This window comes from Danio aesculapii, chromosome 8 (assembly GCF_903798145.1).
Source record: "Danio aesculapii chromosome 8, fDanAes4.1, whole genome shotgun sequence".
Taxonomy (NCBI): Eukaryota; Metazoa; Chordata; class Actinopteri; order Cypriniformes; family Danionidae; genus Danio; species Danio aesculapii.
In genome coordinates, this window is record NC_079442.1 from 33,568,340 (window position 1) to 33,596,152 (window position 27,813).

Here is a 27,813-nt window from a genome sequence, read left to right on the forward strand (position 1 = left end):
AAAAAAAAAAACTTAAAGTGGGGCTAATAATTCTGACTTCAGCTGTATATATGATGAAGACAGTGTTATTTTATATTTTTTTATTACTACATTTGTGTATCTGAATTTTGCTGGACATAGAAAGTCATAAAGCACTGTGTATTTTATTTGCTCAGTATCACTGCTCTAATGTATCAGTTTTTGAGATTGTTTTTTTTAATTTTTATTTTATGCAAATGCACTCCCTTACGAAATCATCCCAATGTATCTAAAATGATCAATTCTTTCCACCTGGTGAAATTATATTCACTATTGCAATATATAATGTATAAAAAGAAAGTATCGCAATGTCAGTTTTTTTAATATCGTGCAGCCCTAATTTTGATCATTTCTTTTTAGAATTATTATTGACTTAAAAGAAAGAAAAAAGCTTAATTATCAAACTAATAACACACATCATTGATTAAGAGATTTATTATGGGCAAATCTCTAGTTTTTATTGAACAGACTTTTAAAGAAGTGGTTTTATTCACAATATATTTATTTGTGTTTCTAAGATAAACAAAATAGTATAAAATGACATTAGCGGAGATATTGAGGATAAAATTCTCTTTTCTAAGGGGTGGCGAGGTGGGACAAAGCCTTTCATTATTATGTTATGTATGTATGAGTATAAAGTAATGCTTTCTATTCAACAATTCCACCCATTTTCCCTTAAAAGTGGCCTTTTTTTACCAAAAAAGAAGCCCATTGCATCCTACACTCAGGTAAAAACCAACTGGAGCACATGAAACACACCTACAGTACATGTTGACTATACACAATTGCACTCACACTCAGATTGGGCCAACATTAGTGGACTCACACATACGCACATGAAAGGAAAATGGCACAGGAAGGGCAGGGAGTAGATGAAAGGAGAATAAACATTATGATGAGGATGAATCGCAGAGAGAGGGAGAGATGTTGATAAGACTGCAGGTTTGGGTGGAGGAGAGCGGCCCAGCTGCGCTCCAGATCTGTGACTCTGAGCAGGAGAACATGACACAATGTCACTGTCTGCTTCTCATTTAGACTCTCTCAAACACACACACAGGTCTTTCGCTATGAATGAACAGCGGTGGCAGGAGTCTGGACTCTTTTCCCCCTGGTTTCCTCAGCACATTTATCTTCATGCTGAAACGTACGGTTACGCTCATGTTTCAGCACACCCTCCAGCAAGAATTTGGGAAAACTACAAATCACTCAAGAAGAATTATGCTGTCCGAGGGCATTAAATGGACGAAAACCTGTCCCGTAGATAAGAGAGAGATTGTAGAGTCTCTCTCTCTCTCTCTTTGTATTTCTCTCTCGTTCTGCCCAGGAATGAGCATCATGTGGTTTAGATGCTATCAGAAGCCCCAGGGTCTGATAAAGAGCAGTGGGAGTCAGTTTTCTCTCCCAATGGGAGGGACAGCAATCTTCAGAATGTAAAAGGATCAATGCAAGAGTGCAGTTACACAAACACACACTTGGGTATTGATCATAATAGAGAATTAGAGTTGACCTCAACTGTTTATTTAGTGAGTGAATAATATCCCCAGCTATAAGAATATTTGGTGTTTCTTTGTTTGGTCTGTGGCCTGTTAGAATTCCCTAAAAAAGTTTGCCAAATTCTTGTTTTGTTTATTTCTTGAACAACTTTGATCAAAATTGTGGTGCAAATTATCTACTTTGAAGTAGTAGTCCTTTCTTTCATTATTCATTGTTATTTGCTCTGGTACATCTTTATTTATGTACTAAGTCAATGTTTGGCAATTAATTAAATTACTTTAACTCAATAAGACCATAAAGGTTTCTTATTGTCATCCGTGGTTTCATGAAAAACCTTTAAAGAGGTAGTGCAGAGTGTATTTTTAAGGCTTGGTTGTGCTTATAAGATGCAAAGCAATGTGTGCTCATGCTTCATTTGTAGAAAATTACGTTATTTATATATATATCTTTGGTTATATCCAGTAGAGATCTGCGTGGGACAGAAATTTTTGGTCCCAGTTTTATACTTCACCCGACCGCTCCCGCCGTATATTCAGTCTTTGTTTTCCCGCTGCCCGACCCGCTTGTTTTCTTCCCGACCCGACCATTCCCACTAAACTTAGATCTTGTTTTCAAAATCTCACGTTAAAATTAGGTACTACCAAAAGATAGAGATAAAGATAAAAGCGTAGGTCGTGCAAGGAATGTAGGCTAGATGTCAGTTTTATTTGCCCCTTTGTGATGAGACATGAGTGCCGCGTGATATGCGGTGAGATTTGTGGCTGGTGAGGCACTGACTCTTTCAAAGTCAGATTTACAAACATATCCACTCAATATATTTGTCAACTACTACTGTGTACTGTCATATCAGCATTATTTCTATTCACGTAGCAGGTACATATTAGGCCATGGAAGAATGTATAGAGATTAAATAGGCCTCCCAAAAAACACGCAGCTGGATGTTACAGAATCCAGTCAGCCTATTACAAGCGACACACACACACACGCACGCACGCACGCACACACACACAGAGAGAGAGAGAGCACCACGGTGGATGCGCGCACTCTCACATTTAGGTGCTTTATTGGTATGAAAAATAACTACATTCGCATTGCCAAAGCCGTGCAGCTTTGCTGTGTACAAACAAGACAGTGCAAAAAGGGCTGTAGTGCAAAAAGGGCAGTAGTGCAAAGCAGTAGTGCTCTCTCGCTCTCTCTCTCTCTCACACACACACAGCACTAAGGCGGATACCTCTCTCTCTTTCTCAGGAGAGTGCGCTCTTTCTCTCGGGAGCGATACCTTGTTAGACCGCCCAGTACCATTCAAATTACACCAGAGTTCCCGACCGCTACCGTGTTTTATTCGGAAATGTATTACCGCGCCACAAGAAAACTGGTCAGCAGAGCTCTAATATACAGCTACTCAGCTAACATGAAAACAATATTATCATATTTCCTAGTTCCTCCGAAAAGCTTGCCCTCAAGAGGCTCTGATTGGTCAGCTAACATAATGTGCTTTGATTCGCGGATTGGCTTCACGTCACCAGGAAAGGCGTCATGCCCCTACAAGCATGCGCTTTGCCTTTGTTGTGTAAATACTTACAGTCAGTCAGAGTAGCATTTATCAGTTTGAGCCTGAATCAAAATGACACAAAGGACACAGATGAACCTCACGCCCGCTCTCTAAAATAAAATCTGACAAATGTCTTTCACATATATTTAGGTTATAAGCATGTGTAAGTAATATGAAAGGTTCACATATCTTTTGTGAGTTTGTTATTTGAGACGTAGAACACAGGGAAAGTGGCAGTATGGAGAGACACTGCAGTACTGGTGAAGATTGTGGGTGTATACAGCAGTTTGGAGGATAAGTATTAATTTGTAACTAAATTGTTAATTGTTCTGTTGTTTTTATCCTTGTTTACATATTTGCTACAACATACCGTTAACGCTAGAAACTGTGCATGTAATAGATCAATTTTAACAAATAAAAATACTTACAGGTTGTGGCTCACAATACACAGCTTCTTCTAATATGGTTTGAGCTGCTTCTTCTTTGAGGAGTTTTAGCCGAATCCAGCACTGAACTGGGAGAGATTCTGGAAGCTCTCCTTTGTCAAATGCTAGCTATATATTTTTTATAATTCTCTGGAACATAATTAAAATTTAACTAAGCACTTCTTTCTTTGTGTTGTGTCCTTTGGAAACCCAAATACAGAAACAGAAGAAGCTCTGTGGAAATAGCAGCATTCGGGCGGCATTTTAGCTTTCGCTGCTATAACATTACAGCACCTCTGGCCACACTACCTTAGCTGAGCAGGGTTTATGCGCATGATGAATGAAGTGAAGTAACCTGAAGTGTTTGTGATCTCACTAACCCAGATATATTTTTTTGTAGTTCCCACACTTTGTTCGCTGTAGGCTTTGCTAAGCTAACTCTGTAAAAGCCAATGTCTCTCTTTGCATTGAACTTTGAGCGCATTACATTTAGAGATGTTGTCTATGTTTACACAGCTACATTGCACATCAACAATGATATCATAGTGGACCACCTCTTTAACAGCATGGAACCTTTCCATTTACCAAAAAGTACTTTAAAATACAAGTTTAAATGTTTGTCAAAGTAGAAATAAATTAATGTTTTTGTTTTAGAACTATTGACTGAAAGGTTCTTTAAGGAAATCCAAATTAATACTTGAACTACACAGTGTAGAGAGGGAGACCTAGACAAATCCTGTCCAGGTCTCCCTCTCTACAAGGCAAATAAAACCTGACTCCCCCACCCAACACACACAAGCTTTAATAAATGTCCTAAAGCCCCATGCAGCTCCGCTCATCTCTGCTGGCATGTTTGTTCAGAGCAATGGGCTTTCAGGGGGCTGAGTTTTACTTGACTTCTGACCCCTCTCAACAATGCTCCTCTCCTTTTTTGTTTATTCATCTCTATTCCATCTTTCCCTCAGCTCCTAGAGACCAGCCTGAGCATTTCCCTGTGTCTCGATGGTGTAGCCTTTCACTTTCTCTGCGTGTTTCATACTCTCTTGTCATTTCTCACTCCTTTCCTCCTTACAGCACAGAAGCAGCTGGAGCGCTGAGCAATAGTTGATTATTTTCCTGCTCTTTTGTCTTGTTATTTTCTTTTTTTGTATGAAGGGAAAGAATGGCTGAAGTCTCCGCTACGGGTGCTGCCAAGTCAAATGGCAGAGTTTGTTTTTGGACAAGTGCAAAAAGTGAGAAAGGGGGTGTAAGAGAGAAAATAAAAGAGAGGAAAAGAGAAACTCTCTCCATGATCTTATTAAACAGACACAGATGGTCACTGCAGGCTGACAGCGAGTTCAAGCCGTGGAGACTGACAGGATGGAGACGACTGCATGGAGAGATTAGACAGAAAGATGAAGAGATTTGTCAGGGAGGAGCGGAAAACCAAACTGCACAGAGGTGCGACCAAACTTCTGTTGGCAGTAATTCACAGACTCCTGGACTAAAACAAAAGACAAGACAAGGAGAGCGTGTAGAATTAGTGTGCATGGTAGTAACAATAAAATTCTGGTCTAGAAAGTGCTTTATTCCATGGTCTGTTGAAATGCTTGATTTTGATTGGCTGGAAAGTTCATTCATTCATTTTTTTTTTCCGGCTTAGTCCCTTTATTAATCTGGGGTCGCTACAGTGGTATGAACCGCCAACTTATCCAGCATATGTTTCACACAGCAGATGCCCTTCCAGCTGCAACCCATCACTGGAAAACATCCATACACACTCATTCACACACATACACTACGGACAATTTAGCTTACCCAATTCACCTGTAGTGCATGTCTTTGGACTGTGAGGGAAACCGGAGCACTTGGAGGAAACCCACAAGAACACAGGGAGAACATGCAAACTCCACACTGAATTGCCAACTGACCCAGCTAAGGCTTGAACCAGCGACCTTTTTGCTTTGAGGCGATCGTGCTACCCAGTGCGCCACTGTGATGACTCCGCTGGAAAATATGCAATAAAATGATTTAATGCAAAGGCAAATCCAGTCAGTTTTGAATAAATGCACTTTCCTCAAACATTAGTAGTAACCATAGTAACTCTGTGGCAGTTGCCAGGGCCTTCATTTCTCATCCTGAGGACACTGACATGTGCTTCACCAGGGAGCTGATCCAAGACGATAGAACACACAAGATATGTCACTCGTATAGTTTTGAATGAGGAAAAGTGCAACGGTCAATAAAGCAAATTAAGCCCCACCTTCTAGTACAGGAGCCAATCATCAATCGGTACTCAAGCAATATGCTCAGAAATATTTGTGAAGAGGCAGATAACGATTGGTATTATGAGCTATTAGAAATGCCACTGTGATACACACTTATGGTTACATGGATAACTGGTTTATGCCCAGTTTATACTTCACAATGTCACATCGCCGTGTTTCACACTGCATGACTCTGTGGGGTAACATTCAGTTGCTACTGTGTTCACCCTGCAGGATGGATCAGTGACAGGAGGATACACACTACATGACTAGAAACAAGTTTGCTAAGCAAAAAAATTTAAATAAAATAAATAATAATAGCAAGGTGGGCAACAAGGATTGTGCATTCTGCAAAGACAGTTGAAGGTCAATAAATAATTTGGCAATGTGCTACTGCTGAGGTTGGTCAAGCAAAATGTTTCTGCTTTCTGTCTGTTCAATATTGTTGTAAAGCTTATAAAATTATTTATTGTTTATAAATATTTAATGAGTGTCAATGTTTCTCTTTGATCATGTCATTCAATGAAAAGCTATAATTCTCTATATTATTATAAATAATTTTCAAAGGACATAATAAATTCAATAAACAAAGGACATTTTAAGTTGTGTCATTTAAAAGTTCCACAGGTATTTCATCATGGTACCACTGATGCCAAGAAACAACCTAGTTTTCAGTACAATTCATGGAATATAAATACAAGCAATAAAAGCTAATTAAAATATAGCTATTAACATAATTGTTCAATACACACTATAAATTATATAGATTAAAATCTTGATGCTATCTGAAGCACGTCATGATTTTGCCAAGTACGATGCAATCCTGGATTAGCATCTATGTTGATCCTGGAACATCATTTTTGTTCAAAAATGTAATCCATACCTATTCCCTACCCCTAAAGCCAACCATAACTGATAAATTACCAATTACTGATTAAAAAAACATAAATTATTCCCAGAATCCGAGGGGAATAATAGTTGAATAACAATCATGTAGAAGTGCATAAACCTAACCGTAAGCCTAAACTTAACACAAATTGTAAACGTATCCCTTCTTTTTTCTTTTTTCAGATTTTTCTGATTTATTCTGATTGGCTGATTGGAATGTTGTTCTAGCATCAACATAGATGTTAATCCAGGAACATGTCCTACTGTGTGTTGGCGCTATGTGAACAATGGGTCTCATTCATTAATAATGGCATTGTTCTTTCATATAAATCATTCGAATATATGTTAGTTCTGCTAAAATATTACTGGAAATAGGAAATTACATGACATACTAGTGGGCGATGCAGTGGCGCAGTAGGTAGTGCTGTTGCCTCACAGCAAGAAGGTCGCTGGTTCGAGCCTCGGCTGGGTCAGTTGGCGTTTCTGTGTGGAGTTTGCATGTTCTCCCTGCATTCGCGTGGGTTTCCTCTGGGTGCACATGCGGTATACAGTTTGAATTGTCGTGGTGTATGACATCGGTGTGTATCGGTGTTTCCCAGAGATGGGTTGTGGCTGGAAGGGCATCCGCTGCGTAAAACATGTGTTGGATAAGTTGGTGGTTCATTCCGCTGTGGCGACCACCGGATTAATAAAGGGACTACGCCAAAAAAAATGAATGAATGACATACTAGTTATCTCAATCTAATCCATGAAATGCACTAAAATTCTGTTATATATAGGGGCAATCAAGAATAAGAAGAAACATGCAGGAAAAAATGGCAATAGAATAAGCTCTAATAAATGAGCAATAAATGGCTAGTGTCATCCACATAAGAATTGGTCAGCTGTGCTCGACTGCTGTTTTTCCTTTCTCTGTTTAGAGACTGTGATTTGATTTTGGCTCAAACTGCCCACTGACTGCACCTGTGCCCATCTGCACTTTTCCCATAATGCCTCTGTCCACTCTAAAAGAGACTAAATCACTTCCAGCTGTGGCGCATATGCGTTTGCAGCCAGCTATTATTTATTTTGCCATCCTCTCTCCCTCTGTTCTACCTCAAAACTTTCCATAAACAACAATGAAAACGAGCGAGCTAATGCTGGGGAGTTGACTGAAAACAAGACACAGAGAAATGAAGGTGCGAGATCAATAATGTCCTGTTGGTTGCGTACAAGATCTGCAACAGCTGAACTAGAAAAAGAAGTCTCTTGGACCGCAAACGCAAGTCTTTCATCCTCACATGTGTCAATGAAATAGCATGTTTCTTTTTCCTCCTCTCATTTGGGAACATTACATGGGAATTAACATTCTCTTCTTTTGTGTTTCCCTCCCTCACTTGGTCATTTTCTCTATTGAATCTCTCCAAACCACTAATGAAATTTTGGAATGCAATGCTTAAGAGAAGGTTAGACGTTCCAGAAGCAGGCTGGGTTTAAAAACTTTGTTGTTTGCAGAGGAGTTTCTGTGTTTAATCAGTCCATGAGACTCTGGGCCTATTTGCACCTGGTAGTAAGACCAGTCTTACTCTTAACTCAAAAAAGAAAAATATCACCACTGCTTTTCTCTTATATATCTAAATGATTGCACTTTTGCACCATCCTGGTTAAACTACTCCTAAAATGTATGCTAAGACTTAATTTACATCCCAAACAGTACACTATACACTATGTAGTGATGCACTTACACACTCAACAGCATAGTATATGAATGTAGTGTCATTCTAGATGGAGCACTAATGTTTACTAAGCGAAAATTCAAACCGTTTCCCTGATTATGTTTGATGGTTGCCAAATCAGTGAAATGAATGTCCAAACCACCAAATAATATCTTCCATGAGTATAACCGCATTCTCCATCGGGAGGCGCTATACCCACTCTCGTTATGCGAATTTTGCTTTCACAATCCAAAATAAATAAAGTAATCCAACATCAGCGCCCGAAAGCTCCGTCCCTTCCGTTACATGAGCAAAGCAGTGGCCGTTGAGTGTGAGAAGTGTCCATCATTACACACTTCATTTTACCGGTTGAATAAGTGCCTCTTCCGGGCACCTAAAGTGCACTTATCATTTTTAGGGTTTTTAGTGTGAACATGAATGAACAGAATAGTGCATACAGTAAGTATGCGATTTGGGACGCACCTTGAGTTCACTCCAAAATGGCCCAAAATAGTCATCACTTACCCTCATGTCTTCGGATCACAAATGAATGAATTGTAATCAAATCATAGAAACGAGTCTATTCACCCCAAACTTCGACATTAAAAATGTTATAAAAGAGCTAACAAAAAAATCCATGTGAATTAAGTGGTATAAATAAAGTCTTTTGAATCAACATAGTGGCTTTATAACATAATTATATTAAAATGATATAATTAAGGATTTTATTTTTCATATACATTAACCAAGTGATTACAGCTTTCAAATTTGGTCATAAAGCGAAGCATGCGTGCTTGATGCTCGAGAGCCAATGATTCTTTCTTCTTGTGTGTCAAGCAGGTTTGGTTGAGCTTCTATTTACGATCTTTGACCAGTGTTTATGCTAAAAAGGACCTTCATTTAATCTGTTGATCATGTTAAGCATAAGAACTGAGTCTCTTAAGTAGAATTGGATTAAACCACTTGATTATTATTTGGATTTATTTTTTGACCTCTGTATGGAGGCTTTGAAGTATCAAAATTTTAGATGAACAGAAATACAATGAAGGGAGAAAAACAATTTCCTTTGCATTATGAAGATAGACAAAAGTCTTACAGGTTTGGAGTGACATGCAGAGAGAGTAAATGACAAAATTTAATTTTGTAGTGAACTAACCCTTTAATATTAGACACTATAAAGAGGCTCTCTCACATGTCGAGAACTAGGGCTGTACAATCCACAATTGTCACATGGCAGGATATCAACATCAAGTATGGACTATTGTTGACCAAGAGCTTGTAGATTAATGGCAAAGTTTAACCGTTTAAAGCTTATTAATCAAAATGTCTTCCTGTTAAACACATCAAGCTAGATTAAAGCAGTCAGGCACAAGAAACAATAGCATTTGTAGCCTTAACAAACATACATTTTTACAGTGAAGACTACCAAGTATCATTTAACATTATATTTTAAATATTTGTGTTCAACTGCTATTAAGACAAATGTAATATAAAGCATTTTTTTCTCTCATTTGTTTTTCACCACTAAAATCATCTAGTTTAAAGTAAATTTTAATAATTTAGAGCTTTGATAAAAACAAAATATTGACTGTTTTTTTAAAGGGGCAGGGCTACTGGATGCCCTGCCTTCTCCCTTTCGTGTTTCAGTTGAGATCACGCCAAACATCAAAGAAAAACTGTTCATTAAAGTTAATTCAATCATTTATGCAGATGCACTCCCCAATAAAATCACTCTAATCATTCTGAAATAATAAAACATTCACAAAAAGAGTTATTCAATCTATCTAGTGAAGTATATTTCATATCACAATGTATATAGCTGAAAAACAAAATATTGCAGCATCAATTTTTTCCAATATCGTGCAGCCCTAGCATACATAAGAGCCCATCTGGCTAAACTGCACACCTACTACCACCCTGTGAAGTCTCCATTACGTTGTGAAAATATGCTTTTGTTTAGCACAATGCATGCTAAAGGGTGTTCACACTTCAACAAATGGAACATTCTCACACACTTCAGCCATCCTTCATCCCCCATACACACACACAAAGCACTGGGCCTTAAAGTCTGTGCTCTCTCACACTCTGTCCATCAAATAAACAGCAAAGGAGCACAGAATGATCCAATTCTTTTTCCTGGCTTGCTTTCGTCCTCGCCGTCCCATCCTTTAATCCCTCTATCTATCACATCCCAGTCGTGCTTTCATCTCTCTATTTTTCTCATGGAATGTGCTTAAGGTTAAGGGAAACTCCTCATTTTTGGCACCAGCACAGAAGAGAGGCAGATGGGTCAAACACCCGTCTCCTAATCTGAGCGTGCCATGGCCGCTTCAGCAGCTGGCATCACTATAAAGCTCCCATATGTGGGTGCATACCATGGCACACGGAGAGCACATCTGCACAGGAGGGCAAAACCTCGACATGACATGGCAACCTAAAAATGAAGACAATAAAACAACACACGCAATATTGAAATAAACGCCCGACGATTACAAGGCCGGCGGGGGGTCGGCTCAGAGTTTCTGGCTGAATGTGAAGTGCGATAGACAGAGTGCATTCATACATTTCTGGTGCTGGTTTGATCATGGTCCATTTTGGGATTACCGTGCTGGCGGAATGACAAAGATCTGCAGAGTACTAGGCTTAAAATAGATTGTTTAAAAAGAACGCTTGATAGATTAAATAAAACCACAACATCAAGCTCGGGTAGTAGTACTGAGCAAGCTACACATTAAAGCTATAGCAAATGATCAAAATCTATTAAATGAGTCCATGTTTTAAACTAATGGTGAATCGCTTCTGTGAGCCTATATTAATAGGTGCAGTTACGTTGGCTATTTTAGTTTAGTCGAGTTGATTCCTGCTGTGTGTGGAGCTCAGTATCAGTCCCTCTAGTTATTTAAGGGACATTTTTTTTATTTGTGGTCTAAATTGATTTTTTGATGGCTTTTTCAAAACCTAACTGCTAAATAATGCAAATTTCTAACTAGCCAATCATATGGCAACTCGATGCATTTAGGCATGTAGACACGGTCAAGACAATCTGCTGCAGTTCAAACCGAGCTTCGGAATGGGGAAGAAAAGTGATTTACGTGACTTTGAACATGGAATGGTTGTTGGTGTCAGACGGGCTGGTCTGAGTATTTTACAGAGTAGTTTACAGAGAATGGTTGGATAAAGAGAAAATATCCAGTGAGCGGCAGTTCTGGCAAATGCCTTGTTAATGCCAGAGGTCAGAGGAGAATGGCCAGGCTAGTTCCAACTGATAGAAAAGGCAACAGTAATTCAAGTAACCACTCTTTACAACCAAGGCATGCAGAAGGCATGCATCTCTGAACACACAACACATCCAACCTTAAGGCAGATGGGCTACAGCAGCAGAAGACATTTTTGGCACACTTTGGGTCCATTAGTACCAATTGAACATCGTGTCAACCCCACAGCCTACCTGAGTATTGTTGCTGACCATGTCAATCCCTTTACAACCACAGTGTTCCTATCTTCTGATGGCTAATTCCAGCAGGATAATGTGCCATGTCATTAAGCGCAAATCATCTCAGACTGGTTTCTTAAACATGACACTGAGTTCAATGTACTCAAATGGCCTCCAGGGTCATCAGATGTCAATCCATTGGAGCACCTTTGGGATGTGGTGGAAGAGGAGATTCGCATCATGGATGTGCAGCCGACAAATCTGCAGCAACTGCGTTATGCTTTATGTCAATGCGGAGCAAAATATCTGAGGAATATTTCCAGTACCTTGTTGAATCTAGGCCATGAAGGATTAAGGCAGTTCTGAAGGCGAAAGGGCTTCGAACACAGTACTAGTAAGGCGTACCTAATAAATTGGCCAGTGATTGAGTGAGAGTGTGTGTGTGTGTTTATATATATATATATATATATATATATATATATATATATATATATATATATATATATATATATATATATATATATATAAATGTCTCTGAACAAACAGAAGTGCCACTTCAAATGCAGTAAGCCTGTTTCCATGTGTTGTTTTTAAACAAAATGTGGATTCATCCATCCATGTCTCTTATAAAATCTTAATATTATGCTTGTTTGTTGCTTTATTTATAAGCACATTTAAAAACAACAGATGTTGACCAAAGTGCTTTACAAAACAACCAACAAACAAAAATCTATAATATATATATTAGGGGTGTAACGGTTCACAAAAATCACGGTTTGGTTCGATACGACAAAGTGGTGTCACGGTTCGGTATGTTTTCGATACAGCAAAAAAAGAAAAAAGCCAAAGGATTTCTCAGATTTTATTTTTTTTAATGTATTAAAACTAACATCATAAAAGTATGATCTTGTTTTTTTTCTTTTACTTTAAACAGTGAAAGAGCCATACGTCCCGGGTTTCTACTTAGCAGCAAATAAAACAAATCCTAAACAATGTTAATATTCTCTCATATCCAGACCTTTACATTTTTGCGACTGTACTTCTGTATATATATATATATATATATATATATATATATATATATATATATATATATATATATATATAGAATTGTATGTATGTAATTAAGCTAATTTTGTCCCACTGCAAGCAAAACTTTGTTGTCAATTTGCATAAATTGTAATAGCTACGTTCAGTACAATTTATAAACTGTGATGAATTATGGTTAATAGAGAAATCGGTCAATTTCTGCATCAGACCGACAGACAAACAGAGAGACGGACAGAGACTATAAGCTATGTTAAGCTACAATTTAAAAAGTATCCATATAAACTGATGTTAAGCCAGATTTGCTGTTGGCGATGCTCAACATGCAGACCAAGCCCACTGGAATATTGAGCAAAACAGCAATGTGCATTTTATTCCCAGTGCTAAATAGAACAGCACATACTCATTTCCAACCTTTCTGCATGAGGCAGGGACTAAATCTTCTGTAGCCTTTAAGCTAGTATATAAATCAATCAACATTGCTACTTTCATAGACCATTTTCATTACTGTATTTCTGTCACACACTCTCCCAAACACACCCTTTCCCTGTAAATCTCCAGGGCAATTAGAATGACGGGTCCTAGCCAGAATAGAGAGGTGTAATCAAGTACACAAATCAACTGACCACACATGATCAGGTACAAACGTGTTAGCCAGCAGAATGCACGGCAGCGTGAAATTCAATATACCTTTCCATGCAAAAGAAGTGAAAAAACTCCCCCTTCCCCTCTCCAACGGACTCTGCTGTCAAAACGCTTAGCTTTGATTGACAGCCAGAGTGGAGCGAGTCAGCCAGTCAGGCGTGGTGTGCGAGTGAATTGGGCGGGAGTGTGAAGTTGAATCCCAGGAGTCTGGGACAGCTGCAGTGTCGCTGTGGTCTGTGGCTGTTGCACACCATAAATTCTCTCTAAAGAGGGTTTACTTTTTATTTTAATGGGAGCTGTAAATTTACAACCCTTGGACCCTAGAGATAGAGTCGTTTTTAAAGGAGCACTCCCTGTCTTTTTTTGTTTCTCTTTCTCATACCCGTTTCTGTAGAAACGGTCTGGCTTATTTGTACCTGGCCATATGTGGGAGCTTCTTAATGCTGGATAAAATGAGATCACAATTCTTCTGAGATTTCCCCACAGGCAACTAAACAAAATTATGTAACTTAGGCTACTAAAGGTTCTAAACATGCTGCAGTATATTTAGGTATGTGAAATTAATTTGAATACATTATTTAAAATAATAATTTATCACGGCGACAATGTGGCTCAGTGTTTAGCACTGTCGCCTCACAGCAAGAAGGTTGTTGGTTCTAGTCCCGGCTGGGTCAGTTGGCATTTCTTTGTGAAGTTAACATGTTCTCCCTATGTTGACGTGGGTTTCCTCCGGGTTTCCCCCACAGTCCAAAGACATGCGCTATAGGTGAATTGAATAAACTAAGTTGTCCATAGTGTATGTGTGTGAATGAGAGTGTATGGGTGTTTCCCAGTACTGGCTTGCAGCTGGAGGGGCATCCTCTGTGTAAAACATGCTGGATAAGTTGGTGTTTCATTCCGCTGTGGCAACCTCTGATGAATAAAGGAACAAAGCCGAAGGAAAATGAATGAATGAATGAATGAATGAATGAATGAATGAATAACTTATTACAACAATAACTTAAAGGGATAGTTCACCCAAAACTGAAAATTGCCATAATTTAGTCACCTCTTACTTGTTCCAAACCTGTTTGATTTTTCTTTCTGGAAGCATTTGACGTAACCTGGAACATGTAACCTGGAAACATGTATTTTTGGAAACATGTAGATTGTGTAACATTGTATCAGCCAATTCATACTTATTTATCATAATTCTGAGAAAAAAGTTTGAATTGTAGGATAAGAAATAAGAAGTGTAAAATGGAAACCCAGAAATAAGAGAAAGGATAAAATTGAAAGATATAAACTGATTATTGTGAGAAAGAATTGCATGTTGATAATCTCTCAATTCTGAATTTATCTGAGTTTATATATCAAAAATTCCCTTATAAAACCAAGATTTCAATAGAATCATAATTGTGAGATTATCATTCATCATTTGCCTTCAGCTTAGTCCCATTATTTATCAGGGGTCGCCATAGTGGGATTTAACCGCCAACTATTCCAGGATAAGTTTTATGCAGAGGATGCCCTTCTAGCCGCAACCCTGTTCAGGGAAACACTCTCCAGGGTTCTAAGTTAAATTCAAGACATTTTTAAGTCCACTATGAATTAAATTTTAGACTCATACAGGGCTAAACACTGAGTTTTTCGAATGGCCGAAAAACGAATGGCGATTTGCTCTATCAACAATTTATAATAATTTAATACATTTAATAATACATTAACCAATTACATTTAATAATACAATAATTTACATTTAATAATCCAAAAGTATTTTAATTATATAAAATTTTATATTTAAGATATTTCTTAGCAAAATATTTTAAATATTGCGTCATAAAACATAAACTTTCGTTAAAATAAAAAAAGAAAAATATCTTTAAAACTATAATAAACTAAATGTATGCTCAACAATCTGTCCAGGTCAGCGTACTCAGCAGTAAATACATGGGGAACTTGTAAGCAAATGTTATAATAAAGTAAAATAATTAAACTATTAAGGTAAATACAATTTAAAATGACATTTTTAAGTAAAGAGTTAAAAGATTTATTGAGATGAATTGTTGGTCATTGTATGGTTGTTAATGGCCAGATTAGGCAGCTATACATGAAAAAAGGAAAATTAAGACCTGATTAAAAAAGATTTAAGACCTACAGCACAATATTTCTGTAAATTTAAGACTTTTTAAGGCCTAAAATTCTGTTTTTGAGATTTAAGACTTTTTAAGACCTCGCAGATACCCTGCTCTCATTCACACACACACTCATACACTGGCCAATTTAGTTCATACAATTCACCTACTGTATACCACATGTCTTTGGACACCCGGAGGAAACCCACGCAATCACAGGAAGAACATGCAAACTCCACACAGAAACGCCAACTGACCCAGCCGGGACTCAAACCAGCGACCTTCTTGCTGTGAGGCAACAGTGCTAATCACTGAGTCAAAATCTGAGGAAATCATAATTAACTTTATTTTTTTTAATCCAAAGCAAAAACAGCCCTCTACTGTATGCTGTAGCACTCTCTTTGTTAGCAGCAATGTGAACAAAGATGTAAAAAAAAGTTTAGTAAAAGGTTTACTAGACAGCCAAATGATCAATATTTAGGAATAAAATCCCAACACTTAATTGTGCATTTTACAATATGCAGATGTAATATCTTGGCGAGTCTAAAAGGAAAATATTATATTATTTATAGTGTGTCTTTCTGTCCAATGTTTCACTGTCCGATGTGACATCATATTATATGTGTGGGAGTGAGAGTGACTTAACATGTGTATTTAGTGTGTTGAAAATGACAAACACCCCTTCTTCCTCTCTCTCTGCAGGTGTTGTTTGCCCTGAACCAGACTCTACTGCAGCATGAGAGTTTGCGTGCAGGTATTCTGCAGGGCACCTTTACTACCGAGGACCTCATTGCACACTACAACTGTGGAGACCTCAACTCCATCATCTTCAATCATGACACATCCCAGGTACACACAAAAACAGTACATTGTAGCAGTATGTGTATACTTGTGTAACTGTGCATGTGTGTGATGTATTGCAGTCATTATGAGCTTAAAGTTTGAGCTGCAGCAGGTTCAGCCTGATGGATGGCCTATAATTCTCCACTTCACCCTGCAACACGCTTCGAGATTAAAGCAACGGCACACACACATAGCGAGAGAGAGAATGAACATTTTTGGAAATATGTGAGGGAGAAGCAGGAGGAAGAAGGGAGGAAATTTCTTTCTGTTGTTCCATATTTCCTGCACAGGTCAGAGGCAGGGCAGCTAATGGCTCTCCTGTCTGATAACGGATCTGTGCTCTCTCTCTCTCTCTCTCTCTGCTGTCTGTTTATATACCCCATGCTGAAATTATGTAGTGCATGACTTAGAGCTTGAGTTGAGTCGTCTACTTAATGTTGCTTCCATGTCCTCCTGAGATGTTCATTTTTACACTGTAAAATATACTCATTTATTAACAGTGAATTTTTTTCAGCTTATTTATGTTTATGAATTTAATTATTAACTTTTATCTCTGCTTTGTGGACTTTTGAAGATGAAATTTCAACTCTGTAGTTTAACAAAGGCAGGCACTTTCTGACATTTTAGAAATTAAGTCTGTAAACTAACAGAAACAAAAGTACTGGTTCATTATCAGGTTTTTGTATCATAATTTACAACACTGATACAGACAATAATTTACTTCAAACTATTAAAAATGTCAATAAAAGGCAATAAAAGGAATGTTCTACATCAAAACTTCAAGTTGAAGGTAACTTAATGCATTTCATTAATAAAATCATAAATAAATTAATTAAAAAATGTAGCGGGACGACACGGTGACTCAGTGGTTAGCACTGTAGCCTCACAGCAAGAAGGTCCCTGGTTCGAGTCTCGGCTGGGTCAGTTAGCATTTTTGTGCTCCGGTTTCCCCCAACAGTCCAAAGACGTGGGATAGGTGAATTGAATAAAATAAATTGGTAGTAGTTTGTGAATGAGTGTGTATGGATGTTTCCCAGTACTGGGTTGCAGGATGCTGGACAGGCATTTGCTGTGTAAAACATATGCAGGATAAGTTGGCGGTTCATTCCACTGTGGTGACCCCTGATGAATAAAGGGACTAAGTCGAAGGAAAATGAATGAATGAATAAAATATGGAAAACTGTTAATTTACATTTAATTTAGTTGACAAAGTTATTATAATGATGTCAGGAGCATTCTAGTCAGCACAAGATGGTGTTGTACCTACACTTTTAATTAAGCAGGGTTGGTTATTTCTGCTTATGGAAAATGAAGATCAAAGAATTCACATCAATTGTGTGCCCACTGATCTATATATATTAAGATATTCATTCATTCATTCATTCATTTTCTTAGTCGGCTTAGTGCCTTTATTAATCTGGGGTCGCCACAGTGGAATGAACCATCAACTTATCCGGCATATGTTTTATGCAGCAGATGCTCTTCCAGCTGCAACCCGTAACTGGGAAACATCCAAACACACTCATTCACACACATACTCTACGGACAATTTAGCTTACCCAATTCACATATACCACAATAATCATCCCCTTTTTTTTATAGTTCCAAGCATGTACAAGCTCTTTTAGCACAAGACTAATTCAGCCCCGGTGTTACATAGAAAGATATAGGAAGTCATTTTACCAACTGTGATCAGATTGTATAACCAAAGTCATACTAGATGAATTATGCTGGATTGTAATAGCATTAGATATGGACAAGTGTCTACTCGCGGTTTGAAACTAAGGTGTGCAGTATGAATGTATTTTAACATTGTTTATATATATATATATATATATATATATATATATATATATATATATATATATATATATATATATATATATATATATATATATATATATATATATATATGCAATTTATTTTATCTATCTTTAGCATGAAGAGCTCTGCTGTGACATGCAAATTTCCCTTTGGGATTAATAAAGTCTAACAAACAAACAAACAAACAAAAAACAAAAAGTTGACTACTTACAAAAGTGAGTATACCCATTGTAACTTGTAACTGTTAAGTCGACTTAATTTTTCTAATTATACACATAGTTCATTTACTTTTTTAACAGGTTTTACTATAGTCCATTACTTTAAAAAGCAACAGGCATACTCACTTTAAGTAATGTCAACTAATCACTTGTTAGTGCACAGTAATTAAACATTTCATTATTTTGATTCAGTGATTAATTATTCACAACATTTTCTAAACATTAAATGAAAATGGAAGCTATTACTAAAAACAGCAATAGTTTTTTTAAAGGTTTATATCTTCAATTATAATTAATGAGTATAGTGTTTGAACTCTCAGCAATGAATGTTAAACTACATTGAACTGAACTAAACTGAACTTCAACACTGAAAACTGGACTGACACTGTTTCAACTTAATATAATCTTCTATGTTAAGCTGCTTTGACACAATCTACATTGTAAAAGCGCTATAGAAATAAAGATGAATTGAATTGAATTAAATTATACATTGTAAAGAATGCTGGATTCCACACAATTCCTTCATGTTGTCCCAACACAAATCGATTAAGTTAACTTAATAGTTTTACAACTCTTGGATTGAACATAACACAATTAAGTTGTCTCACAATAACTCAAGAATTGTGTTGATTAAGCTAATTTAAAATAAGTAGTTTGAACAAGCAGAAACAAAATAATTTTTTCAGTGTATATGACATTTTATGAACAATTTTTTCCAAAAAAGCGAACGTTGGATCTCAGTTTTAACTGTCCATCCCTCAGCTGACCCCGTTCAGATGTCTAGCACACTGAAGTTTCTCTATATACTGTGCGTTATAGCAGTGGAGATGGAGGGAGAGGGTGTAAGAGGGCATTACTGGAAAAGCCTTCTGTAAAGTGGTTTGGATGCTTACAGGGGTGCAGCAGTTCATCTATCAGTGTCTGAACACACACATCCAGTGGAGCCAAACGTATGGCTTTCTGCTCTGCTGCACTTCAGCGCTTTAGTGCAGGAATCTCTCAGATAAACACACACACACGGCCCTATTTACCCCCACTGCCTCCACATTTCCAAACTGTTCTCTCATTAGAGGCGTATGAATAAATACAGAGACACACACACACATAGTATTTAGACGTTCCAGAGCTCTGGATTCTAACAAGAGGCCACCTCATGGTTTCCCTTTTAAGTCTCTCTCACTTCCTCCGTCCTTGTACCATTATCCATTATAATCTCTGGTGTATGTATAGCCAGTCAAGACATGGGAAGCTCTGTGTTTCCGACCATCAATTATAGCCAAAGGTCCAGAATTGAGCTCCATAACCATATATATTTCCCTAATGCCCTGCTCTCCTCCAAAGATCTGTACACACTTTTCCAATTCCAAAGATGGATTCCAAACATATGGATGCCAAAGTGAAAAATAAACAGGTTATTATGAGTTTGTGTATGACATTTTATCTCTCAGTTATGCAACTTCTTATATTGCAACATCAGTTCTTGTAATTGCAACCTTACATCTTTCAATTGCAACCTTCCATACAATGTATAACAGCAAGAGCAACTATTTTATATCGTATCTCATATATCTAGTACAACAGCCTCCCACACAAAGGTCTGTACACCTTAAAAGCACCTTATAATTGCACTTAAAAATCTTTTTTTTTACCAGTGTTGGGGAAAGTTACTTTTGAAAGTAATACATTACAATATTGAGTTACTCCTCCAAAAAGTAACTAATTGCTTTACCCATTTACTTTTTTATGGAAAGTAATGCGTTATATTACTTTTGAGTTACTTTTGCATTACTTTTCCTTACCTGGAGGTTTGATCTCTTTCAGAACTTGCATGTGTTTTTCACTTTTTTTATAGAGAAGCTCTGCATTTAACAACCACCTATATAAACCTAAACCTTCATTTTTCTTGAAAAATTTTAGGATAATATATTTTGAGAACTTTCTGAGCTCAGAGCTATACATGCTGTATATACGGATTAATGAAAGCATGTAAAGTGTTTGTTACTTTTGTACGTTTTATGTTATTAGTTAAGAAAATTCACTGTCCGTTGAGATAAAGACTACAATAAAGCCTAAGAGTACTAACGTGAAATAATTTATTTTAAGGCAAAAACATTTTAAACCTTTAAAATGTTTAATAACAAAATGAACAGCAAGATGATACATCTCCAAATCCAAAAAATCTTTGAGCTTTATACATTGAATAAACTGCTTCACGTGGCCTTAACAAATGTGTAAATCATTTCTCTAGAGAAAAAAATCTTAGTACATTTACAAAACAGTAGTCGCTTCTGCTGTAGACAGTGGCTGCATCTCCTCAACAATAAAAGCAATAACCATTTTTTTTTATTTAGTCGAATTAATTGTTTTACCTGGAGAATGTGAACTGATGGCAATCATTTGTTGTTGAATTGGAGGTATTTGATGTCATGTTTTTTGCAGTTGGCAAGAGTTTAACTTACTTACAATCTACAATAGGCTTGGGAGGTAATCCGGTAATATGGTATACCGCGGGATCTAAAAATAGCACCGATGTCAGTTTTAATACCGTTACACCGTTATAAAAAACAATGCATTTAAATAGGAGACAAGTATTAAATAATAAATATTATTTATTTAATGCCTAAAAATGCGTATGCGTAATTCAAAATAACAAAAATCCTATGCAAAAATGTAAGTCTCCGGCCTGCCATTGTTTCTGTTTCTGACTGTCTGTTGTGATGACAGGTGACTCGCGAATAAATAGTTTGTTTTAGCCGGATCTTCTAAGTGAAATGAAGTCTGCGTGAAACGGTTGCATCTTCAGTCTGTCTGTTCCCTCACAGCACGCTTTCTCATTGAGATTCAACCCGACTATGGTCATTTTTATATATATTTTTAAAAAGCCATTTAAGCAAGATAAAAAAATAACTCGCGTTACATTTTTCTAAAAGTAACTCAAATACTTTTAATAACTTTCTTTGTTACTTTAAAAAAGTAATATTGTTATGTAACGTGTGTTAAATAACACGTTACCCCCAACACTGTTTATTACAATAGTGGAACAAGCTGACAGATTGAGCTGTAACAAAACCTCAAAACTACTGGCTTGTTCAGAAACAAGATTTTCAACCAGAAATATGTTGCTGAAAACTAGTCATCAAGGCAGTTTATGGGAACTAAAACGTTCACTGTCTTTCTTCCGTCATCCCTTAATTTTCCCCTTCTTCATCTTCTTTGATGCTTTATTTTTTGAAGTTGAGTTTTTTCCCCTTCCATCTATTCGGTCCATTCCTTCATAGCAGACTGCAGACAGACCCGGCCAGCTGTAGAAATCTTCCCATACACTTTACCCCGCAGCAAATCAATCAGTGCATGCAGAGTCCAAGACAGTAAAACAGCTTTCTGTAAGTGTGTGTGTGTGACTGTCACGTTCCACAAAGTGGCACAAAAGTGGTAGCTGCCCAGTTTCACACATACACACACTAAGATTCATGCCAGGTCTTTAATAACACCTCTCTCTCTCTCTCTCTCTCTCTCTTAGCTTCCGCATTTCATCAACAGTTCTCTGCCAGATCATGAGCGCTTGACGGCACAGCAGATCGACAGTTACCTGCGGCAGGAGCTCATTTACAAACGCAATGAGCGAATGGCTCGCCGCGTCTCCGCCCTCCTTCAGAGAAACCCCAACCAGAGCTTCTTTTTCGCTTTTGGAGCTGGTGAGTCACACAAAACGTATAACTAGCGCACACATACACACTCCCAACTACTTGAAGATGAGGTCAGTTGACATTAACTAGGAATAGGTCCAGCTACAAAACAAACACACACACACACACACACACACACACACACACACACACACACACACACACACATGGCAATAAAACCAAATGGCCCTCAGAACTTTTCCCACATCACTTTCATTCCTGTGCGCACCTGTGTTTGACATATGCATAACAAACAGTGCTTATAAATAATTAATAATTGATTATGAATCATCAAAATGATGCATTTCTAGTTTTTTCCATAAAGGGATAGTTCAGCCAAAAATAAAAATTACATCATTAATTCTTTCTCGTGTGGTTTCAAACCTTTTCCTAAAAACCTAGTTTCTTTCTTCTGTTGAACACAAAAGAAGATATTTTGAAGAATCCTGGTTGCTGAGACTCATTGACTTTCATAGAAGGAACTATGGAACTATCATACAATGGAATTCAATAGGTCCCAGCAATCAGCATTTTCAAAATATCATCTTTTGTGTTCAACGATGAATAAATGATAGCACTGCTGGTTAAATGATGATCGATTTTTTTTTTTATTTTAGGGTGAACTATCCCTGTTTAAAGTTCAAAATTTCAAACATCCATTTTGCAACTATATAGTCTCATAATATTCATTAGACAAGTTTTATATTTTTAAATTATACATACATACATATACACTCACCAGCCACTTTATTTGGTACACACGTTCAACTGCTAGATGCAAATATATAACTAGCCATTATCAGATGGCAGCAACTATAAATGCACTTACAGTATGTATTTAGGCCTCCTGAGGTTCTAACTGAGCATCAGAATAGGAATGGACGTGGCATGACAGGTGGTGGCAGATGGACTGGTCTGAATATTTTAGAAGCTTTTGATCTATTGGGAGTTTCACACAGAACCATCTCTACAGTTCACAGAAAACAGAAACAAAATTATGCAGTGAGTGGCAAAATGCCTCGCAGATGCCAGAGGTCAGATAAGAATGACTAGACAAGGTTTACAGTAGTGTAACTTTGAAAGCGAATGCTGGCTGTTTCTCAATTCCAAGATCGCAGAGAACGGACTTACATTGTGAAGACCGGTCTTGCCAGGTCACCTCAGAAGAACGAACTCGGGAGACCATGGTAACACAGAACACGTCCTGTGAGAAATGAGATGCTGCACTATTCATGATGGTCACGTGACCTTCAAGCGTTTTTAACGGAAAACTATTTAAACATCACAGCATTCATACAACAATTTATTGTTTTTCCCCTTTTCAAAATATATACTATGCATGAAGACTTTACAAATATACGTTGCACAATACAAATAAAACAGATTTAATACAAATTTCAGCAAATAAACACCCTTAATGTGTTCATTCCTTTATTAAGACTTTCTTGTTAATGTTTATTTTCACCGTTTCCTTTAGTTAAACTCCTGAAATAAATAAGTTATATCTCTGAACTTCAATAATAAATCTATATAAAATTCTGTGCTTCCCACCTCCAATCCACCTCCACTCCAATCGCTTCTGGGACTTCTAGAGCGAGTTTGGTGATCAAGTCCGCATCGATGTGTCCTCGATATCAAGAACACATCCGGGAAGTTTCACGCATCCTCCGTTCTTGCAGTCTTGAGTTTTGTAACTGAACTTTGGCAGCTGATGATGACATTACACGAGAACACTAGGACGCATGATCGCTGAAGAATGCATATTGAGAAACAGCCAATTTCAAACCTTCAATCAGTATCAGCTAAAGCACGTAAACTAAGGCAATGACTAGAAAAAAGAAGACAGGAAACTGGAAAGCGATGCCTGGTCTGATGAGTCTTGATTTCTGCTGAAAATCTTGTTATATTTGCTATGGTCAAAATTTGGCATAACCAACATGAAAATATAGATTCATCTTAAAGTGTAATTGCCTCACGTTGATGGTGTAAAGTGGTGTGGGGGCATTTTCTTAGGCTTCTTAGTACCAACTGAGCATCATTAAAACACCACTGCCTACCTGAGTCATTCATTAGAACCAGAATGGCAGTATGGGCACACACCTGTTCTGAATCTACTGAAGGTTTTGTGCAAAAAACTTTAAAACACAAGTGACTAACAACAATTGAATGAGATCCAGTGAGAGCACTGACAGCTAATCTCATCTATAAGTGTTAGCTGTTTGTTTTAATTTGCATTCCAAGCTAATACTAGTAATGTTTCCTGAGTACTGCATCGAGTTATGAGGGAGTGTGTGTATGAGCACATGTTTATGTGTGCCATTCATTAGCACTGATGGGGTAGATTTGAGGCTTTCTGGACAAGAGTGAGAGAACCTGGTGTCAGTTTTTATGTTTATGAAGCAGAAGGTAACATGCTGAAGTAATGGTGTTTTCTTGTGTGTGTACATTGAAATGTGTATCACCTAGGTGTTACTTTGTTACAGTGGTTTATGAGGACATTCTTTATGTCCTTGTACTTCGAAATCCTTAAAGGTGAAATGAAGCACTCAGTCAAGTTAACCTTATTTTGTACATTGGATTCCACTTTAATGAAAATATATGAAACAAACTCGATTAATGTAAGCATTTAGCAGAAAATGCAGTGTTTTCCTATAGATTTTAGACCTAGGGCGCAGCCATCTTGGAATGTCGCTGTATCTGACATCACAGGGTTGGTTGAGTTTCACCCGCTGAACAGAAACAATGGAAGTAGGAGACTGTAAAGCCTAATTTAACTTAATGCGTGAAGTTGGGGATGTGGAGCTGCTGCAAATACAAGCATCAGATGTGTGTCTAATATAAAAGTAACTTTTTTTCCCTTTTAATTACAGATCATTTGATGCGCTTTGATTCACTCTGTGTGCGTGTGTGTGTGTGTGTGTGTGTGTGTGTGTGTGTGTGTGTGTGTGTGTGTGTGTGTGTGTGTGTGTGTTCAAAATGAGCAAAAGATTATGACTGTGACAAAAATACAGCTTCTACTACTAGATGGGTGAGCCAATAATTTTTGGATGACTGGTGTTAGATGGCCTGTCAGCCATTGGTTTTGTTAGGCCTCTTTCTAGCTGTGCTTTTGAGGATGATTTTACTCAGAACCTCTTCAGAACAACTGACAGAAAGCCAAATTAGCAGCTGTAAAGCTGGACTCGGAGGGCTCTACAGTTTCCAGAGTGCTCCACAATTCCTTGCAGAGTTGATTAAACTACATGCTGTGCCGGTAAAGTGGTTTGAACAGGCCATCCATCTTTGCTCCATGGCAAACCTGCCACCCGTGCTTTTTAAACTTTCCAATAGCATGTTCAGATTCAACAGGAAGTCTCATGACACAGGCTACAAGGCTCTTTTGGGAAATCACACACATATGCAGTCACACACACCCCTAACCCTGACTCTCATAATACATAATGTATAGCTGGAAAGAAAGCACAATCTGTGGAAACCGAATGCCTAGCTATTAAAGGGATAGTTTACCCAAAGAAAAAATGAATTCTGTCATTATGCCTGTCATTTATATCATCATGTTGTACCAAACCTGTATGACTTTCTTCTGTGGCACACAATAGCAGAAACCAGAGAATGTACTGGTTTTTATACTTTTTCTTTCATCGCAATTACAAAGTATGGACTAGTGCAAAAATAAAGTATTGCAAGGACATCAAAGCAGCTTTTCTAAAGTTTCCTAAAAGAAGTCCTTATGACAATTATATATATATACTTATATATATAACACTTATATTACATATATACATATGTATATACATATATGTATATACATATACATACATATACACATATATATATATACATATATTTTTAAATATTTCCCAAATGATGTTTAACAGAGCAAGGAAATTTTCACAGTATGTCTGATAATATTTTTTCTTCTGGAGAAAGTCTTATTTTATTTATTTTAAGGTCAGTTAGCCCATTTCAGCTATTTTGTTTTCGATAGTCTACAAAACCACCCATCATTACACAGTAACTAGCCTAATTACCCTAACCTGCCTAGTTAACCTAATTAACCTAGTTAAGCCTTTAAATGTCACTTTAAGCTGTATAGAAGTGTCTTGAAAAATATCTAGTCAAATATAATGTACTGTCATCATGGCAAAGATAAAATGTATAATTTAATTTAATAATTGTTTTATTATAATAATTTAATATAATTTAATTTAATAATTTATTCCAGTGATTTTAATGATAAATTTTCAGCTTCATTACTCCAGTCTTCAGAGTCACATGATCCTTCAGAAATCACTCTAAAATTAATAATTATTATTATTATTATTAACATTATAATTATTAATGGTAAAGGTAATAAAAGCAATAATGACTGGAGTAATCATTTAATTTGAAACTGTATACAATAAGAAAGCAGTTATTTAAAAATGTAATGAACATTTAACTTTTTTTTTTTTTTTTACATTTAATAAATGGCGCCTTGATAAACAGAATAATTTTCTTAAAAATAAAAAACCCCATCACCCCATACTTTTGACCGGTAGTGTGTGTATTTGTGTATATATATGTATATAACAATGTATAATTATAATAAAATAATACAATTTTGCTCCGCCAGGCAGATTTGCATTCATCTGAATTGTACGTGCTCTATGAATCAACTGATACATAGTTTATAAAACTACATGATTTGTTAATGAGTAGATCTCAATTCAATTCCACTCACTGACACAGTGATCGCCAGCTCACTGGAGGCAAAGATCATCAGTAAGTAAGGACTTTAATGATACTTTTATAGCTCTTTTGTGTCCTTTTTGAAACTGACAAGCTAGAGTCATTATTCATTGTAACTGCACCAAAAAAAGAGATCATTCTTAAAGTGTAACAGAATCAATAACCTGGAGTGTAACACTGTTCGAAAATGATGGTTCAATGTGATGCACTCGAAAGTACAGTTCGGTGCATTTTGGTTACAGCAGGGGTAAAAACTGAACATAAAATTGCTACTTTTTTGTGATACTTAGTAATACAGTAATTTAATTAACAAATTATGTCTGTAACTTAAAATCTTCTATCTGTCCTAGCTAATGGCAGAAACTAGTGAGCCAAAACTATTCAATTTTCACTGAATGAATTCCCTGGAAGATAGGTGTTCTATATAATATGTCTATTTAGTTTTTGTCTTTACACATTAAATTTATAAATTGATATTAATTCACTAAATCACATATTAAACCAGAAGTTTCACACTTAGTTCTCTATGAGCAGTGAAACTACATTGTACAGTACAAATAACCAAATAAAACAATTTGCACAAATATATGTCCCATTACACCCCTAGTAGCAACAGATATTTTATTTCACCTATGACCAATATAAAATATATATAAAAAATATCTTTAAAAAAAGTTACATGGGGACTGGGTTTTCTCCATTGGATGTTGAATGGATGGAGGCAGATTGAATGCAAGTTTACTGACTGAACATCCATTGATGAAAAACAAGTAATAATAATGATAAAAGATTTCATGACTTTTGGGGTGAATTATTCTTTTAAATAACTGTGGTAGAACTGCAGTTACTGCTTGGTTTTGAGCAGTACTGCTGGTCTTAAACAGTTAAAAAGGCATATTAAAACCAAGGCACTGTGTCGCCAGTTATGCTGTTTAGTAAGTAATTCTGTTTTTTC

General features: G+C 36.8%; 1 protein-coding gene across 2 annotated transcripts in view; it reads left to right on the forward strand.

The window, feature by feature from the left end:
* trabd2b (TraB domain containing 2B) overlaps window positions 1-27,813 on the forward strand; it is a 102,231-nt gene that overhangs the window by 58,113 nt on the left and 16,305 nt on the right. For both annotated transcript variants that reach the window (XM_056463785.1, XM_056463784.1), the window contains exons 3-4: window positions 16,259-16,405; window positions 21,962-22,136. In XM_056463785.1, the coding sequence (XP_056319760.1) occupies window positions 16,259-16,405; window positions 21,962-22,136 (322 nt within the window). The remainder of the gene's footprint in view (window positions 1-16,258; window positions 16,406-21,961; window positions 22,137-27,813) is intronic.